Source organism: Corvus cornix, chromosome 8 (assembly GCF_000738735.6).
Source record: "Corvus cornix cornix isolate S_Up_H32 chromosome 8, ASM73873v5, whole genome shotgun sequence".
NCBI lineage: Eukaryota > Metazoa > Chordata > Aves > Passeriformes > Corvidae > Corvus > Corvus cornix.
The window spans coordinates 21,343,016-21,363,317 of record NC_046338.1 but is presented as its reverse complement, the minus strand read 5'-3'; the positions used below and the strand labels follow the sequence as shown (position 1 = coordinate 21,363,317).

General features: G+C 39.8%; 1 protein-coding gene across 1 annotated transcript in view; it reads right to left on the bottom strand.

Annotated features, from left to right (window-relative positions):
• The window catches only part of FAM102B (family with sequence similarity 102 member B), a 24,093-nt gene extending 3,791 nt beyond the window's left edge, over positions 1–20,302 (bottom strand). The window contains exons 1-10 of the mRNA XM_010409244.4: positions 19,775–20,302; positions 7,247–7,367; positions 6,625–6,654; positions 6,005–6,121; positions 4,779–4,825; positions 2,304–2,410; positions 1,682–1,777; positions 950–1,151; positions 739–866; positions 273–342 (exon numbers count right to left, since the gene is read on the bottom strand). Coding sequence (XP_010407546.1) covers positions 273–342; positions 739–866; positions 950–1,151; positions 1,682–1,777; positions 2,304–2,410; positions 4,779–4,825; positions 6,005–6,121; positions 6,625–6,654; positions 7,247–7,367; positions 19,775–19,995 — 1,139 coding nt within the window. The 5' untranslated portion in view covers positions 19,996–20,302. The remainder of the gene's footprint in view (positions 1–272; positions 343–738; positions 867–949; positions 1,152–1,681; positions 1,778–2,303; positions 2,411–4,778; positions 4,826–6,004; positions 6,122–6,624; positions 6,655–7,246; positions 7,368–19,774) is intronic.

Here is a 20,302-nt window from a genome sequence, read left to right as displayed (position 1 = left end):
GTGTCCATACTGAAACATTGCTTGCATCTGAAAACCTTGGAACTGAGACTCTTCAGAAGCTCTGAAAGTTAGTTCTCATGGCTGACACATCAGTTCTGTTTTGGAACTAATCTGTGTCCTATTTTAAAAACTGGCAATCTAGATCTTTTAGTGCTTTTAAATGATACAGAATAGAAAGATACAAAGATCAAGAATGTAGATGCAGAATAATTGCTGTATAAGATGCATTTTTATTTAGTATTGCCTATGGATTAGTTGTTCAAGCTACATACCTGTTAGGTAGATGGTGGCTTCCAAAAGAAGTGCTTCCACCAGGGCCCACAAATAATCTTAAACCTTCTTCTAAAAGGCAAATGAATTAAAATATGTTAGCTTTCTTTAACGTTGCCCTAGCTAAATCTAAGTAATTTTAAATCTACCAGTTCTGTAGCTGATACTTTCAGATGCAAATACTTTAAGTAATGAGGAACCAACTCCTACATGGTGTAGGTTGGAGGAGCTACCTTTGTCACAGATTAGTACTTGCTCTTTTAGGCTTAAAGTAATGATCTGGGAAAGCTCCCTGAGTCATGTGAGGGTATTTTCAATTTCTGGTAGACAAGATGAAGCAGAAAATTTAGCAAGCCACATGCACAGTCCTTATGAATACAAACAACAGGGACTGTGAAGAGAATGGGTTTTCCTAAGGCCTGTAAATGTACGTCAATTTTCCCTAAGCTTCCTTACTGATCTCCATACCTTCTGCACTTGAGTCTAAACTGAAGTCTTGACTCTGGAGTATTTTTTCAACTATATCATCAGCATCAACTCTGGTAGCATCAACCCTCTTCAGCTGTGACTCCACAGAGTCTTGCTTTACGGGATGTCTGCAAAAATAAATATATGTAGAGCTCTTAGACATAATAAAGTAATTTACTTGTGCTACATAAGGCTTTCAGATTAAGTGTACCTGCATTGTTTTACCGATGGTGCATCTTCAGTAGATGTGTCAGTATCAGCTTCAGTTACTTTTGGCTCAGTCTCTTCACATGGCTCTAGAATACTTCCAGTTCCTGTTGAGGTACTTCCCACTGAGGTACTCCCCACTGAGGTGTTTCTCCTGTGGCAGAGTTCAGACAGACTGGATGATCTAGAATGACATGTGCTATAACCTGTTGGGAAAATGCAGGAGAGAGGGGTTACGTATGTTCTTGACAGGCCAGGTCCATCCTAAAACCGGAATTTGTGTTTTGTCTTCTGAAGGGACTTCAAAAAGCCCTATGAATGTATGTGCATGCATCAACTAGACAACTGACTTCAGGTTTTGTATTCTAACACATGCCATTTTCTTTTTGTTCTAAGTAATTCCTGTTTATATCATAACAAGTAGAATGACAAATACCATCCCCTTCAGCTTTTAGAGCTAAGTCTCCATTTTTTTTACTCATGGAAGAGGTGAAAATCTCATTCAGATACATTAATTGGAGGGAGCGAAGACAAAAAGCTGTCTTGCATCTGAAGAGATAATCCAGTGTAATTTTAAGAGGGGAAAAAATGTTACCCTTGCCACACCTGAAACTCCTAGGAAAATGCTTTCAACCCAAACCCTTTTTAAAACATAAAGTCAACTAATTTTCTCCTGTCTAAGCCTGTGAAAGAAAAATAATCCCCAACAACTCATAACAAAATTGTGAACAGCTACCTGACAGTTTTGATTGCTGACTTGCATAGCTTGATGTTCTGGAATGTCCACATGCACCAAGTTCATCTGGGACTGAGGCACTCTTTGATGAGACATCTGCAACATGTGCAAGTCAGACAGTGTTCCTAAAGCCAGCTTTATTGCTACTTTCTCTGTAATCTTGATTAGATTCAAAAGTCACATTTCCCAGAGGAATTACAGACTTGACACTGATTTTCTACAAACCTTTTGAAGATTGAAGTGCTGCAAAAATGTTAATGAATATACATTCTTTAAAAAATAAAAATCATAATATGTATCTGAGCAAAACAGAGAGTACCATTGGGTTAGAAAGATTTGTATGAAATGTAGCTGTAGATTTGTGTAGTGTCAATATTAAAGAGATGACCATGCTTTTCTCCAGTATCATAATAGAATGTTGTGCCAGACGTTTTCTGTCTGAAAAGCTAACCTGCATAAAATTTCAGCTGTGCTTGAAGTAGAAACTCACAAGCCATGTAAGAAGGTTCCTCTGCAGGCCAACTGTCAGCATCCCTTTCAGATTTGAAGTATTTTGTACATCTCCTTGAAACTATGATGCCAGTTATAAAAGCATTGAAAAATTAAGAGCATTATTCTATACCTGCTATACCCAGATGCGCTACTTTTAAATTTTCTCCACCTTTCCTGTCTTCATGCAAAGACTCTGATTCTCCAGCAATTGCTATAGATGTTGCTGTGGAAGGAGGTCTGTAAGAAAAAAAGGCGGTTAAGATTTGCTGTACTTCTGTTGTAATCCTTCCAAATCGATCAGCACATAGTTTTCATTTCAAATATGTTGGCATAATTCATACTGTGCATCAATTTAACAGACCTGCAATTCTTTTCTGAAAACATGCTGCCTAGTCCCCTATTGAAAGAAATGAACAAAAAAAGAAGATTTTGCTATTGAGCTTAAGGACATTTTACAGAATCAATCTGCTCAGCCCTCAGGCTTCTGGAGATCCTGGGAAAGGCTTTTCCTTTTCTGATGATGGGTGGAGTGATATGTCTTTAACTTGAAGTTGTTTCTTATTTTTGTTAAGTGTATGAATCACAGGACAGTTTACATGCTAAGAATATATGTAATTCAGTACTTGATGGAATACACATAAAAGGTGGTACGTAAAAAAAACCCCAGCATGCACAACAGTTGGCCAAGTTGGCTTGTGTGCTGTGATGTACTCCTGGCTTTGTTTCATCCCTGTTACAGGACAGGAAATGATTCTGGGCTGATAACCCTCCCAGCTCCTAATAAAGGGGTCTATGAACCATCTCCATGTATTGCCCTCTAAATTCTACCTCCTACAAAATAAAAAAGCATAATGTATGACATAATTTATATTTTAGTTCAATATTAAAAGGCTTTTAATAATGCTTAAATGCTTGTTTGAGTTAATACCAAGACCCAAAGGGAGATTTTATTAAAATACTAAACCTCTTAGTTTGGGTTTTGCTAGTGCAAAAGAAACTTATTAGAAAATGACAAAGCGCAAGCAATTTCTTGCGAGCAAATACAACCAAAATACATTTCAAGATGTTACCTACAGGGGGTTTTTTATGCTTTGTTGTTTCCTACTTTGGGAACAGACTGTTGGTCTGCATACAGGTGGGTTGACATTTTTAGATTTGACATATTCAATAAATTAGTCACTGTCTTCATGTAGAGTAACATAGCCCTTCTTAGGTTATGTTTGAAAGTAAATAGAGAAAGAAAAAAGCACGTCTAGAAATACAGTGCCTGTGTGACTTAACTGTATAACATACTTCTGAAAGCAAGAACGGAATGGTTTCAGGGATGTCATCCCATATCAAACCCCAAGGCTTCGAGGCTTCTTCATAAAATATGTAGTTGGTTCCAGACTGTGAAACTGTTCTAAGGTTCATTTTTCCTTCTACAAAGGACATCTGGATTAGATAAATTTTTTGTTCCGTTTGTGGTGAAAGTTTATGTTCCAGGAAGCGGTTATATCACCAGTTTGGAAGAAAATGCCAAGTCTGAATAATTTGAGTTAGCGATTTCTTCCTAGGAGTTCAGAAAGCTATTTAGGTACTAATTTAAACTCCTTCAGTACTAGGCAGTAAAAAACAGAAATACATTTCTTTGTTAGTATCCAAGACTAATGATTTTAAGCCTTTGAGGAATTGTTCATCAGTTCCAGTGACATATTTATTAGTAGGTCTGACTCTAAAGTAAATGTACTAAAGTTGTTCTGAAGTAAAAGAGGTGCTAAGTAACTAGGGATACAGAAAAGTTTTGCCCAGTCAGACAAATTCAGATAATATCCTCTTGCTATTTATTCAATAAGCACAAGATGAGATTCGACAGTGTTCAGTGTTCTATTCTTCTCATTAAAGGTTGGTAGAAGAGAAAAGAAAGGACATTTAGTCAGGTAAGGGTACATTTAAGAGTTCTGTGGTGAATCACCTAAGCTGGACTGGTACAGAATCACAGCACAACTATTACACTTCCTTAACTACAGATTAAGGACAAGGTCAAAGGATCCTCAATGTATGGCAGTGAATTTTCCTAGCTACCTGCCCCCTCAGAGGTTACCTCTTGCATCTTTTACTAACTTGCAGAATGTCTTTGCTAACTAAATGTCTGTAAGTGCATTCTCTTGTACTAAGTTGAATCACGCTTCTGTTGTGTTTGTTGGGGTCTTTTTTGCAAATGAATATTTCAAAATCACCTGAGACTTGTGAATAAAAGGTATAGCAGCACCTTTTCCAGACACAAGGATTAGTCAGATCACCCCGTACCAAGTATATTTATATAAGGTTGCTGCAGGAACAGTTTCCCTGAAGTGGTTTTTTTTACATTACAGAGATACAGGCAAGTATTCTGTGCTTGATACTAAGTATCTAACAGCAAGAAGCTCTATGACGCTTCTACTGGCAATTTTACCATGTAAGTCATTATTCAGCTACCGTGCCATTTATTTGTGCCTTTTTTTTTTTTTTTTTTAAAGTACTGTTGCCAGATTGGAGAGATGTGAAAACATAAATCAGAAGTGTAATTCTCAACATGGAATGTACAATCAAAACACCACCCCACAGAGATTTTTTACAAACTTACGTTTTAAAGCACGGGTCTCCAGACATCAGCTGCATGTTGATCAAAACCTACACATAAAGAAAACAAAATCCACCATAAGGAAAAGAAAAATTGGTCTGTGACACATACATGGTCATGTAAGTAAGTTATATTTGCCACAAATGTTACATTTAAGGAAAACAAAATGCCATAATCATACATGCAAATAAACACACTAAGGCAAACAACTACATCTTTTTTCTTAGTAGGCATACAAACAACACAAAATACCATTTAAAGTAAGATATTTACACATACAAGATTCTGAAAAAGACACATAGATCAAGGAGAACCTTAGAATTATTAATAATTAAGATGTCTTCAAGGGAAAAACAGAGCCAAGAAACTTAAAACCTGAATGAGCAAACAAGAGTATTGTTTAGACCAGTAGGTGCTGAATATGTTCTTTGCTGAGGGTGTTCAGCAAACTGCTGGCTCTCAGGACAGGTTGTGCTAACATCAGAGACACAGCAAAACCACACAGGGTAAATAAGCCATAGGACACAGTGCATTGAAGGCCTGTTAGGCAGGTCAAAGCCATCAATTACAAGTGTTCTGGACAGTCTGTGACTGTCAGAGATGAGAAAATCCATGCATAGACAGTATACTGAATAATGTGGGAAATTAATCCCAGTGTCTCAGTAGGAAAAGAATTTTTTTTTAATTGCCTGAAACATTCTTAATGGAATTATTTTCAGGTTTATGGAGCTTATTCAGTTTTTTAGCTCCCTGGACTAATGGAAGAGAATGTCAGAGTGGGTTTCTTTTAAGAATTCTCCCCAACTGTTACAGTGATTACTATCAAATAAAAACAGGAAAATCCCAGGAGTCATGGAGGTATTGAAGGTGGCTTGTACATAAATAAGCCAATTAATAGATTCACTCTCAGAAAGATGCACAGAAAGTTGCTCAGTCTTGAAGATACCATATATTAATTTGTTCATTTTACAGCTCCCCTTAGACTAGGAACACCTTTTAAAAGCTTTTCTTTTACAGCTATTCAGCTCCATTTCAAAGTGTAGGACAAATTCTGGTTTTGACTGTGTGGATTTTAATGATTGTCTCTAAACAACACTTCTGGTTTTACTTTAAATAGCTTTCCTCCCAGAAAGAGGTTCAGCAAATAAGTTTTAAATTTCATTAAGTGCTTAAAAATACCACTTGTTCTCTGCTTTATTGCTTTAAGTATGATAAAGGAAATAAGTTACTTTAAGAATGGAGTTATCTTGTCTTGTATTTTTGGTATCATAACCTTCCAGTAAACAGCGACGAGTGGTATTTCCCGATCCAGCAAACTCTGCTAGATTTAGATCTGCAAATCCCAGCTGTTAAGAGAAAATGACAAAGTTAGTAGTAAGCATTTGACTAAATGAAGGTACTTGATAATTACACATTGAGTACCACTCAGTAGCAGTTTCTTTCAAATATGTGTAAGAGGATGCCTATTAAAGGGAATGGACTGAGGCAAAAAGCAGAAAAAAACCCCTGAGTGTAAAATCCAGCATAGTTCCATTTTCAGTTAAAAATTTAAAGTGCAGAAAGAGAAAAAGAACGAGGAGAGTTTTCTTTATTTTTTAATGTGAATGTAAATGTATACTTTTACTAACCCCTTCCGCATACCAGCTTGGAAGAAAAAAGTTCTGGTGGTATAACACTGTTACATACTTACTAAACACACTGATTGAAAGTTCCAACAACACTGTGTCACTACAATGCACATAATGAAATCATGGGTATTACGTACTATTCTGTAATTACTTTAAAAGGGCATAAAATGGCAAGAAAGAAAAGCTTATCTGTAGGCAAAATTAGCTACATCTCAATTTACCTTTGCATATGCCTTTCCTCCTTTTAATTCCTAGAAAAAAAAGGAAAAAAGACACACCATTAAGCCATTAAATAGACTGACTCAGGATTTTTGTTTGGGTTTGGTTTTTTTAAATCTCACCACACATTTGCTAGACTATGCTTTTGTCATTTAGACCTTAATATTCATAATGCCTTTGGAGCAGGCCAGCAAGACACTGTTGTCTTGGAGAGGGGAAGGGCAAGTGCCTGATGCCAGCTGGCATTTGGCTCTTACAAGGTCTGGCCCCAAAGGTAGGACGTGCTGCCTGCAAAATTCTGGTACTTAGCACAGTTCAAGGCTTCTAAGCTTACTGCTGTTTAATGGAAGTATCAATCAAGGGCTAACTTTATAAACACTGAGGAGTAATTCCTTTGCTGCCCTGCTGGAAAAAGGGTTTTCTTCAATAAGAATATAAAACCCCCATGAATTAGTCAAAATAAAGTAAGTAATAAGATTACTACAAAATTTTGACTAAAGGAATACCTGATGTGATTGCAGCTAAAATTTGCTTTATGAAGTTTATCAGACATTCAAAAATTAAAACAAAGCAAAGGAAAAAAAGCACAAGAAAAGAGGAAAGGAGGTGAAAAAATCTATTTACCTTCCGTACAGACACCCTGCAAGTGCAAGTATCCAGAATCCCTGTTGTGGCACTGGCACTGATTTTGCACATAAAGAAGAACTTTTTCTTCCAGCGGACACAATTTGCCTGTACTACCTCCCTGCAAGTAGAGAGCATATGCTCAGTGTTAGTTGCACATATGTTCAGAAGCATACACTGCAATAAGACAGCTGAAGAACAAACACTGGTTCCACTGCTTGTGGAGTGGTCACTTCATGCAAATTATGTTCCAAGGCCTGAATAATCTCCCATTCTGCTCTTAACAGTGTAGCATGACTAAAAACTGTTCCAAACCTTGAACACAGTATTAGACCTCTAGAAGAATTCAACAGCCATGTGTTTTTGCAAATGAATGAGAGCCTAATTTCTGCAGTTTGCATCAGGAGAGTGAAGTCTTCCAGAACATTAGCTCCCAGGCACTGTCTCCCAAGCTGCTGAGCTTTGCAGTGTGCTCAAGATAGTATCTTTTGACAAACAGTTTTTCAGTTCAGAGAAAAGGAGCATCATACAAGCAAAGCTACATAAATTTGAGGCCTGGAAAGTAGAAAGGAGATGATGTGCAATAACCAGACACAAAGTAATACACTTGGGACAAATGAGAATTTCAGCTTCATACTGTGAGCTTGCCATTTGAGAGCAAAATAAGCTGACACATCTGAAGGGATCTGTTTCTCACTGGAGGAGAACAGTCTGAGTATGATGCAGCTGAGACAAAGGCAAGATGTAGGATGCTTTCAGTTACAAATGTCATTTTATAAGGCTCAGACAACACATTCTGTTTGGGTAACTGACCAAGAACAGACTCCAAAATGAACAGCTACAGGGAGGACAACTAGAAAACCCCTGTATCTTAAAAGAAAAAAATACATCTAATAAAAATACACTGGTGATTCAAATACTTGACAGACCAAATAACTTTTAAGTCAAATGAGAAATGGTTATGACCAAAATGAAGCATAGTCAAACACCCATTTAAAACTGAGAGTTAGAAGGCCTCAAACTACAGAGCAAGTTTCTAGAACAGTTTTCAAGTAAGAGAAGTAGATGCATAGGAAGTCTTTACAGTATTTTACCACAAGTTTGGCCAGTTTTTCACTAACGGGGGACATAAGGACTGTAATTCTGAGGACTTGCCTCAATAATCAAAAGTTCTTTTCTAGCCCCATGTTTCTAAACTCACAACTTGGAACTGTGAAGAAACTGATAATTTTTTCTACCACTCTGATCACTGAAGTACAGTCTTCACATATAAAAATATTTTTCCTTTTTCCTCTTCCATTTTTCTAATACATACATTCCTATGTTTTATACTAACTTCTGACAGCAGCTTATTATCGAAGAAGCAGTTTGATAGCTTTAGCAGATAGAATTCTGTGGTTGTGCATAAGCTGGAGCCAGAGTTCATCACGTGTATAGAAAAATGAAGAATTGCAGGGTGCTCACAAAAGCTCCCTTTGCTGTGCTGGTGAGACTGTCAGCTCCAGTACTCACTGGCACTGTGACTTCCTAAGGTGGGAATAAGCCAGACTGCCTAAAATGAGTCAGTTTAATGACCACAGCAGATGAATAGATTCTGATGATACAACACTGAGTCATATTCAAGCATGTGACCTCAAAGGAACATGGTCTGTAAACACCATGATCTACTCTTTATCTAGTACGTTTTACATTGCAAACTTTCCTGTACTTTGGGAAAAAAGAATCCCATCCTGCTGTCATGTGAGTTATTTAAATACAAAAAAGAATAGAATTTTAAAAAGCCAAATTACAAGTAGTTACATCTCTATTGAAACAGGCTCAGACAAGAAGACATCAAGTAAAATACACCCTTAAAAGGGATAATTGATAACTGCTAACATTTGTGACACATATAATACAGTGCCACTAAACAAAGTGTTCACTTGTCATCCATACAAGTCAGAAGATCCTTTCTTTTTACATCTGTTTGTTACACAAGTAGGACAGCAGCCATCATCATCCTTCCCACCCTCTCCTTGTCACCCAGGACACCACTACCAATAAGAGCATCACTTCTGCTGCTATTCATCATTTTGCTAAGTTCTTGTAGTGTTTTTACGTCTGTAACATCTCCAGTTAGTAAGTAATGATACTTTTTTCCCATTGAAAAAGTGTTCTTGTAAACTCATGAAGTCAAAATGATGTGCCAAAATCTTTGTACAACTTAGTATTATGGTTCAAGTTGTTGCTGCTTCTCACAACAGCCTTCTGCCTCTGCAGCAAAGTCAAAGCAGCTGCACATTCTACAGAGTGTTCCAGACATCACTCACATTGTAGCTAAAGATAATGCAGTGAACATTAAACGTATTTTTGCTTGTAAATGCAAGATAAATGTAAGCAACATCTGCTTGAGAAATAAAAGTGTCCTTAAAACCTTTCAGGATTTTGAATTTATTTCAACATACCAATACTACTATCTGGATATCATGGTTGAAGTAAGGAAGATAGCACGAAACCACTCTGCTTTTGATAGATTCAGTCCACTCATATCACAGGTCAGGATTTGCAAACAAGAAGTAGAAGTGACAGTAAAAAAGCCTCAGTTGTGGATACTGATGGTCTAATTTTTGTAAAAATAAAATCAAAACCAGGAATACTGCTTTCTTCTCATGAGGATGTCAAAAAAAAAGTATCATTAGTTTCTCTCACTGGCACCTAAATCACAAGACATTAGAAAAATTTGTACACAATTAAAAAAAAACCCAACTGCCCCAAATCCCACTAAACAGTTCTTCTAATTCCACTGTATAAAAGAAAGAATTGATGTATTTTAATAATTTTTTAGTAAAGAGGAGTACCATCTAGCTATTCCCATCATGCTGAAAAAACAAGGTCAAATAATCAGAACATTTCACTTCAACAGTAACATCTAAGTTTATAAGATTCTTCGTTAAGTGCAAGGCCTTCAGAAAATAAACAGCTGTATTGATTGGCTGCTATGGAAATGAACCCAGATAACTTTTGGCAGCTGTGCCGGTGCCACAGGCACGCTGGGGAGAGCTTTCCGTTCTGAGTCAGTTTCCTATGAGCCTCCTGGTCACTTTACCACATGCAAAGCAAAACCAGTTGTTTTCTTAATCAAAACATATCTTAGTTACCAAGATGCACTGGAATACGTACTAGGCTGTAGTGCTTTGGTGTAACTTAATAAATGCTGTCAGTAATATGTAACCAAGAATAAATTCAATAAACAGATACTGTAAGATAAAGTGACTCCAAAGTATAATGTAAGTTACCATCACTGTTTTTTCTTTAGAGGGACAATTTCACATTGACTAAACTCCAAATACAAGATTTCAGCTGTAAACAAGACCTTATTTGTATATATTTCATATACTGTACACAATTGCCACTTAAAATGTTGAATAAAAGTATTGGATTTTTCTTTTGACCCTCAACAGAGGAAAAAGTAAACTCAAATAAAAGAAACAATAAATCCTAATCCAGTCACCTCCTCATCCTAAATTGTTAAAAAGAGATGGACTTTTTTTTTTTAAGATGTTGTGTTCATTAGATTGTTTGTTCATGGATAAAATCTATGACTAATGCCTTGTTCAGCAAATAGCTACAAATGCAAAAATAAATCACTTCTAAGGACCTTAAGTGTCATAGGAAAGATTCCTTCTTGATAAATGGAAAAGCTTTAGCATGAGAGGCTCTGAAATAAAGAAGCCAAAACTCCTTGTGGACATTTACCAAAAGACTGTGTTCCATTAATTGGAAAAATTAAGAAGTTTTTATCTGAATTATTCTAAACAGCCAGTTAGAATCTTTAGCTATATTATGTTAAACTGCTTGGGTTTGTAGTGCAATTATTTTAGATTTATTGGTTACCAAAGAAACAATAAATTGGGATCATTTGTTTTAAGAGGCCATTCAGTCTTTGTATCAGACTATGTTCACATGAAAATACTTCCAGAACTACTTTTAGATTCAGCTGGGTCAGTACACTTCTTTATGTCAAAGAAAGTGATGTTTGCTTATGCATCTTACAGCTTGTAGACAGAACATGAGTTATCTACTCACTGTAAATACCTTGAAAAAAATAGCTTCTTCACTACATGAGGTAAATGAGCATATTATTATCTTTTAAAGCTAGTAATTTGATGAGAGAGTCACCTAAGTTTTGCTTGTTTATTTTAGAAGAAGAGCTATCATGTTGATAAGATGGCCTGAGGGCAGTGAGGCTGCTGCTGCTCCACTCCTCAGATGCAAGCAGCAGCGAGGCTTAAGAGGTATTCCCGGGAAGCCCCCACTCCGAGCACACAGAGCCAGCCCACTGGTCACAGGCACACGGGGCACTCAGCCAGCCTTAGCCCACCCCTGGGGCTGAGCACGGCAGAGGTCTGCTAGGTACATACATACATACACAGAGACGTGTATGGCTCCCAGGATATCCCACCTGCTCCACAGTCCAGCTTGATCCCTGAGCACATCTGCTCCAGAAGCTGGCACCACAGGCACACGGTGCTCTGACTCCTGGTCCCACCCCAGTGGCTAGCATTTGCTTTAACACATCTGGACTCTCTAGTCCCTGGCATGCAAGTGGTCTGGCCCACAGTTCCAGGCCAGCTGCTGGCACAGTGGACACACAGGGCCCTGTGACCCAAAGTCCCACTTCCGTGGCTTAAATGTGCTCACCCTGGCCTCTCCTGTTGCTGGCAGCCCAGGCCCTGTGACACACTCTTGACTCCAGTTGCTGGTACTCAGACATCCCCTGCCCCGCAATGTACACTGAACAGAGAGTCCTTCCCCCAGGAAAGGGCCACAATGTAGTTCAATACAAAGATACAACAGACAGTACTAATTAGAAACAGATTAGACAAATGTACCAACCAGCAAACTATTTACCCTTTATCCCCTTAACTCCCTATTTTTCCCCACACTTGCTCCTCCTCAAACTCATCCCTTCCTCCACCTTTCATTCCTCCCCAAATTGTCCCTTAATAAGCCTCTTCCCCTGTATCCCATGATGTGTCTGATAGGCAGCAACTCCCCTCAGTCCAAAATACATTTTACCAATATGATGGGTTTCCTGCCTGGACAATGGGGCTAAGGCTCTCCTGGGGCAGCCCTGGGAGGGGCCCAGAGTGTCCACTTGTCCAAGCCCATAATTTCAGTTCTCCATGTGCCTGTGTGTCCCTGGGCTTGTGTAGATGGGCTTTGATGGGCTGATGGTTCCTGTGACAGGACTGGGAGTAGCTGGACATGGGTATTATTTTAGGCCCTCCACCCTCCCCGCCTTTGCTTACTGTACTCATTTGTGGGTGGGCAAATGGACTTCTATCACCTAAAGCTTCCTTTGATGGACCCCTCTCTGAATAAACTTAATACAGATAGCTCTGTCCTTCTGATACAAATACAGTATTTAGTAGACTGGAGTTACAGAGTTACTTTTAGTCTAGCAAATAGTCTTTTAAAATGGGAGCAATATCCCATTCATATAGATATTTTATATATATATATATATGCTTTTTTTATGCATCTAACATCTTTCTTCTGCAGAAAGCTGGAACACCTAACAAAGGCCAGTGTCATGATCCTACCTTACAGAGACAGGAATTAAGGCATTAACCTACAATCTAACAGTGTAGCCACACTCCCAGTGGCTTCAGATTCAAGTACTTTACACTAAGATTCAACCTTTCCTAGGCTATCTTTAGTATTAGGATGGTATTGTTGGATATAGAGTTCTCATATATACTATACATTAACACATAATGGTTGGTTTGGCATGTAAGAGAAGAATACCCTCTTGCACTCCTCCTACCCAAAATCTACTTCCACGTAAAATTCACACAGTGTCATAGTTGAAGGAAAGATACAGGTACCCATGCAACAGGGTCCTGGAGCAGTACTAAGCTACACTTTAAATTGTTGTCCAATAACCAAATGCTAAATTTAGGCTTCATACAGAAAAGTGCATCACTTGAAGTGCTCGGAGTATGAGCTCCAAAGTATATGCTGTAGCAATAAGCTTATGCAAAGCTTTAATGTATTTCTCTATTCAGGAAGAAATTCGGTTTACTTTTCCTTTAATATTTTGTTTCCCTCACGCCTGAGGCATATAAGATGATATATTTTTTCCAACAAAACCATTTTTTCCTAAGCATTGCTAGAAAACCGAACAAAACCAGTCATTTACAAACAGAGCTTGAACGGTTCACAAATTTCAGGAAGCAAACAGCTGGCTCTGCAGGAAGAGCTCCACTTGTTTACAGTGCACAGCTTCCCACTTAATTTGCTGTTAGTACATGCAAAACTCAAACATTTTCTATTCCACATGTTTGTACTCATAAAACAGGCTACATTTTTAACTAGCAGCGTTTCGTGTCAACAATTTCTTATAAAATATATATAAACTGATTGTAGATAAAAAAACTGCTGGTTACAGGCAAATGCAGAGACCTAGAAGGGAATTAGCACTGTGAAGGGCAAACTGCATTAGAAGACTGAAGTCAGCAAGTCAGAGGAAATTGAACATTTGAGAGGGTATCTGCAGTACTGTGCTTGGTTTTGGGGCCTTCTTGGCAGAAGACTGATGAACTGAAGCAAGTCCAGGGGGTGTGAGATCAGAGTCTGGAGTCAGGGATGAATTCTTCTCTGATGCAGGAGAATTTGGAAACATGAGATTTTTACAATGTGATTGATGATGAGGTGAAGGAAGATCTAATTGCCATCTGCAGCCATCTCTACTAAGTTAGAAGATGGAGCCAGACATTTCTTAGTGGGGAACAGAGAAAGGAAAAGGGGCAATAACAAGATAAATTCTAGTAAAATAAGGGAACAAATGTTCACAATAAAAGTGGTGAAGCAGCTGGGCAGGTTGTCTACAAAAACTGGCATCTCCATTATTACAGAGAAAGCTCTGAGCTTCCTGATCTGAAATTGGTCTTGCTTTCAGCAGGCAGTTGGACTATGTGATCTCTAGCATTACCCTTCACCCTAAATTATTCCATGAACAGAAATAGTCCTTAAAATATGAAGGCAATCAGGTGCTATGGTACTTGCAAATGGCAAGTTTATGGCAGAAAAATACTGTACTCCATGTACTGTGCTGAGGTCAGGGCAAAAAAACAAACCAACAAACCATCACCAGCTCTTTTAAACCAAAGTGCAAGTTCTTCTGCACAAACCAGGTACCTTAAGCATGAAAGCTTTTCCCACTATCTCTCCCTCTTTAACAGATGTCTATCATGTATCTCTTCTCAGAAACGTTTTTTGTGACTAGTTAACTGTTGACCTCTTATCAGTACTTATAATTACAGTAACAGAAGTCTCACAAGATTGAGCCCTTTTCATATCTGCAATAACCAGTTACCCCCCATGCAAAGAGCAGACTGTACAAACATTTTACTTTCCCCTAATGTAGCCCTAAGATGTACCCCTTCAAAACTAATTTTATATTCTTCACTCCTCTGATTCGTTTTTTCTCATGCATATTCTTTAAATCAGTTGACTAAACACATTTTATTGTAACTATTAATGAAAGGAGAAGTACAAACAAACTACACATTGAAAAAGAAGTTATACTTTGTGTAGAGAAATTCTTCTTACCTTTTCCTCCCTACAGAGGACAGGGTCTGAAAGCTGCTTAACCAAGTGTCTCATCACAACTGAGGAAACATTAAGTGGACATTCAAGAATCTGAAAAAAGCAGCTACAAAATTGCAAGGTAGGATTTTTATCCCACTGCCAGTATTCCTCACAGTACTTGAAAACTTAGTTTGTTTCAGGTTCCCCAACTGCAAATCCAGTTACAGCTGAAGAAGAAGCTATTAGAAGTAGCATTATCCAGCTCTGAAGACTGTCAGCAGGATTCATACATCATGCAGGAAGATTAGTGTGATAGGGACAGTGATTCCATGTGACAGGTATGTTTTTCTAACAAGTATTGTTGTTTAAAAACAGAGAGCTGGTTAAGCTGCGTTACTAGGAGAGTTTTCCCCTTTCAAATGCAATAGCAGCAATCAGGAAAAGAATGGTAAAAAGACAACTTGAAGAATCCGGTGAGGCAGAAAACCTACTTGTTGGTGTCACAAAAAAATAGATGTAGTTTGAGACAGTTGAGAAGGAGGTGGCCATGCATCATTAGAAGTAAGAAGTACTTATCTGGCAGATAAGAAGTCAATTTCTACAGAAAACAACTACATGCTCTAGCCTGTATCTATTAGGAATAAGAATATATTCATGCATGATCTCCCACAACTTCTTCTCAAGACTCAAGAGTGTACGTAAAAAAACCCCGACATTGGTGAAATCTGTTGGAAAATAAAATGTTTTGATGAAAAACTTACAGCTCTTGGCCACCTTGAATCTCTGTCTGTCACATACAGCAATCATAATCAGCTTTTTAGTTTAGAATGTTGCTGTGCAAAAGAAAGAAGATAAAAACATCAGCAGTCTAAATTGCCAGAAATCAGATCTGAAAGCAAGGGGAATATGACCAAACTGAAGGCAGCAGTCAGAAGAACACACCAACCAAGTCCTTTTCTGGAGTGGGGTGCAGCTGGAAACCAAGCTAAAAATGGAACTACCAGGCTTACAGCTACTGCAGGCTCTGTCGATGGAGTACAGCATTAAAAGTACACCCTCAAGAAATAAGATCCTTATTTCCAAAATTTCTTGGGTTTCCTCATATTCCATCTGTTCATTTACTGCTGATTGAGCAACAGCTCAGCCTATGAGCCTCAGTTATCTACTCTAGGGGCTTATCAATTATCAAATCAATTCAGCCTGTTAAAGTGAGGGCAGTTGCAGAAAGCCTATACTTGCTATATATTTATATCTACATTAGAATGGCCACAAATAAATATGCTTCATATTTAGTCAGGTCTGTACCTTAAAATAGTATTTTTTTTCTGTTCAAAATATTCGTATGTGTAATTTCTGCCCTGAAGTAATCTTCTGTCCTTTGATGGTGCATTGGACATTATGTGCACACTGTTTCATGACCAGGCAGTATGTAGACACACAGTATCCTGGAAAATGCACAAGTGTCATGTATTAACGTATCCAATTTCAAAGAGAGAGATCTGTTGTCATTGGCCCAGGGAAAGGTACAAAGGTGCCTCGCCACACAGGAAACCAGGCTTAAGATAGGAAAGCTTCCTAAATGAAAATGAAGTTCGTTAGCATAGCTCTGCATACATGCACAGTATATTGGCTGAAAATCTACCCCTTATTCTAACATCTGAAAACACAATGGTAAAGATCCAGAAGTCATGCTAGAAAGCAATTTCAGAAAGGGGAGGGCAGGAATTACACTGTATGGCTGATTGTCAGTTTGCTGAAACTACCAAACTGCACCTCCCCCCTTCCACAACGCCCTTCAAGGTTTTCCCTGTTTTAGAGTCAAAGCTTATAACACATTCATTCTCTCCAGAACTCCAGGGTTCTGCTCTCCCAAAAGCTCTCAAACATTTTTCCCAGTTTAAACACTGCTGCCACTTGGCTGGTCAATGTCATTGGATCAAAATTTTATTTGGCACTACCAGATTACTTTAAAAGTTGAATATTTTGTCAGGTAATTAAAAATTTAGTATTATAATACAGAATTTTATTTTCCTACAGTAAGTATTCACAGATGTTTATAGGGATGTTTCAAATCAAAGTTTTCTAATTGGAGTTCTAAAAAACTATATGCAAACACCAAAATGCAAAGTGATGTGGTTGCTATTTACACACCAGCCAGATCACTGTGTACTGCACTATACAAGCTGCGTTCACCTGGTCACAGAATTTCTGTACACTTCAGGCACACATCTGTGGGAGCCTGAAAAGTAACTGGGCTGTGGCAAGTCTCCAGTAACGTGGCCTATGTCTCCATAACATATTTCTTAGGTAGCTCTTTCTCAAAAAAGATCTGAGAAGCAAAAAACCCTATTTTTCAGTAGCTTGAACTTTTATCTGTCTTCTTTTCATCTTACTTCAATGATCAGAGGGATGATGAAGGTACCACATTGCTTGCAGGATCAGGACTTTAATCATTCATACAACATGATCCATAGAGGGCTGACAAGACAATCACTTGAAACTGTTTTCATGACGCTTGCTACATACATGTGGGCCCCTATTCCAAGGCAACTGCTGCCCTGGGTTTTTATGACGTTTTTCTCTGTGAGTAAACTTTGGAAATAAAATGCTAATAATGTTAGTGTGGTTTATGGACTTTTTTTTTCTAAACTTTCTAAGGCAAGAGGCAGCAGGGTATTGGTCTGTATGGGTACCAACTTGAGAACCTCATAACTTCTCCCAAAATAATTCGTTTACTAGACCTCAGTGACTAACAAAAATAAAGCTATTAAGAAAACAGAGTCCGTTTCTCCCTGTATTATAAAAGTTCTGGAATGAGTTTGTCTATTACTTTCTGAAACAACAGAATTCTTTTATAAAGCTGAAAAGATCACTACTTTAGGGATATAGCTGCCAGCTCACAGCGAAACTAATAAATGAATGCAACTAGAAGATGATGGCCATCAGAAGGTTTGCAACTGAGAAGTTTTGAAATACTGCCATTCTGATGTAAACTTAATTTCTTCCTTACTTATTCAACCCTTTGCTGAATCACCACTCTGAAAATTCATCTGTTAATTCTTAAGCCAAGAGCAAAGGCACTCCCTAAACTGGCACTGAAGGATCACTGCAGAAGAATTCTTTACCTTCCTACCAGCATACCCAAACACCTCTCAGTCAAGCAGGAATGAGTTCACTTACAGGGACCCAATATACCAGCATATGTTCCATTGCTGTTATTTTTTAAGCCATACCCCCAGAAAAGTAAATGGAAGAATTTCTAAACTTCAACTCAGACACAATTTTTTACATTGGTTTCCCTACACATACTCCATCCTACCACACACATTTTACTCTAATAGACCATTCATGAAGATATGAATGTAGGCTTTCAAGCATTTAATTTTAGCATCATAAATAGGCAAGGCAAAAAAGGCTCAAAATCACCATAATGTGTCAAAACCATCTGCTCAGCTGAAAGCAAGTCCTTGAAAATAGAGATCCTGCCCAGAAGACATATGTCAGCTTGTGAAAATTGCTTCAAGGCAATAAGGGCTGGAACAGGACAGTAATGGCACATTAGTGCCTGAATCATGATTGTCATCATCATCTATTACTTATGAAGTCACTCACAGGAAAAACGTTGAAGAAAGACATGAAATGAGAACAGAACACTGATGAGTTGAACGACTTCCAGCCACACAGAAGAAAAATTTATCTTCAGTTATGCATGCTAGTATAATGGAATGGTTAAATAATGAGGTTCTAGGCCAAAGTTCTATTTTTATTCTCTTCCTTTTCCTTGATTAATTTAATTTACAGAATCAAAAGCAGATAATTTAGAAAGCTCTGTAACAACAGTATTTTAATAAGGAAATAACTGGATATTCATGGATTTGTTACTGTCTTCTCTTAGAATTCTACAAGACATTTTCCAGTAAATTGTTTTTGTAATAATATTAGAGTAAAATAACTCATACAACAAGTGTAATAGGAGGGGAGTCTCCTCCTCCTCAGACCTGAAGCCACAGCACACCCATCCTATTGACAATGTTCTGCCTCTGCCTGGTACTTGGAAAAAATTAACACACTGGCACTCTATTTACCCATTGCTACCAGTGGCTCAGGGAGCCACTGTCACAACAGATGACTGCTCTATTGCTGAGGCACAACTAAAGGCAAAAAGAACGAGGGAAAAAAGACATGGGCCTTGCTGCACTTGCACTACAGAACTGAGTATGAACCAGGTCAGTAACACGCGACCTGAGCACTTAGAGGAAAAATTGAGGACTTTTCCATGAAACTTAGCTCTCTATGTAAATATCTGTAGAACGAAACACAGCAAGCCAGTGTCCAGTCATTAAACAATAAGGTGGTACAACTCACAAGGGACAGCTCAGACTACAGGCTTGGGGACAAGAAATTCGCTTCCCCTCCTGTTACCCATCCGCTCATCAGCTCCAGGCATTATGGCACAAGCGACCCGTTTCTCTGGGACAACCCTCATCACTCAGGGATTAATTTCCCCTGTTACTCCGCGTTTAGGAGCCTCAGTATTTAATTTACAACGTTACGACTCCACGCAGACAAGGAGTTACAAGTGCTCCCACATGTGTTCTCTCGCCGTTAACGCTGGCAAAGCAGGCGAGATGAGAAGACGGCCAGCCTACCCGGTGCCACGCCGTGCCACAGGAGCTTCCCCTTCGACGAGAGGAAAGGCGAGCAGCACAGCCACAGCCGCCAGGAGCCCCGGGGCAGCCACCCGCTCCCTTCCCCGGGCCCCCGCGCTCCTGCCCGCCCGCGCGAAGCGGCTGAGCCCCAAGCTCGCCAAGGCAGCCGAGGAGCGGGCGGAGGGGCTGCGGAGGCGGCAGGGCCGCCCTTGCCCTCGGGGGGACGCGGTCTCGAGCGGAGCCCGTCGGACGGGGGCGGCCGCAGCCCGGCAGACCCCGGCTCGCGAGTCCCGGAGGCACCTACCGGGAGGATTCCCCGCTGAAGCTGCCCCCGTCCAGCAGCCGCACCTTGCAGAAGAGGATGCCGTTGACGAAGGGCACGGAGGAAAGCTCGTCCAGTTCCAGCTCCACGCGGAACTTGAACTTCTTCTTCTTCATCATGATGAAGGCCATGGGCCAGGGGCTTCCCGGGGGCCGCCCCCACGGCAGCTCCGCTCCGCTCCGGCCACCCCGCTCCGCTCCCATGCCCGGGGCGAGGGCGGCACCGCGGGACGGGCCGGAGCGGCGGCGACCGCTCCCAGCTCAGCCCCTGCCGGCCGCGGCGCTCCCGGCCAGCGCTTACATGGCAGCCGGCGCCTCCCTTTCAAACCCGCCCGCCTCCGCTCCGCCCGCTGCCGGCAGCGGCGGCCGGAGCCATTGGCGAGCGCTGCCGCGAAAGGCTCGAACGCCGGCGTGCGGTTTCCCGAAGAAGTTGGCCCGGGCCGGAGCAGGGCTGTTCAATAACGGGACCTCGGCGTGCCGCTCCGCACGCCCCACACGGTGCCCGGAGCAG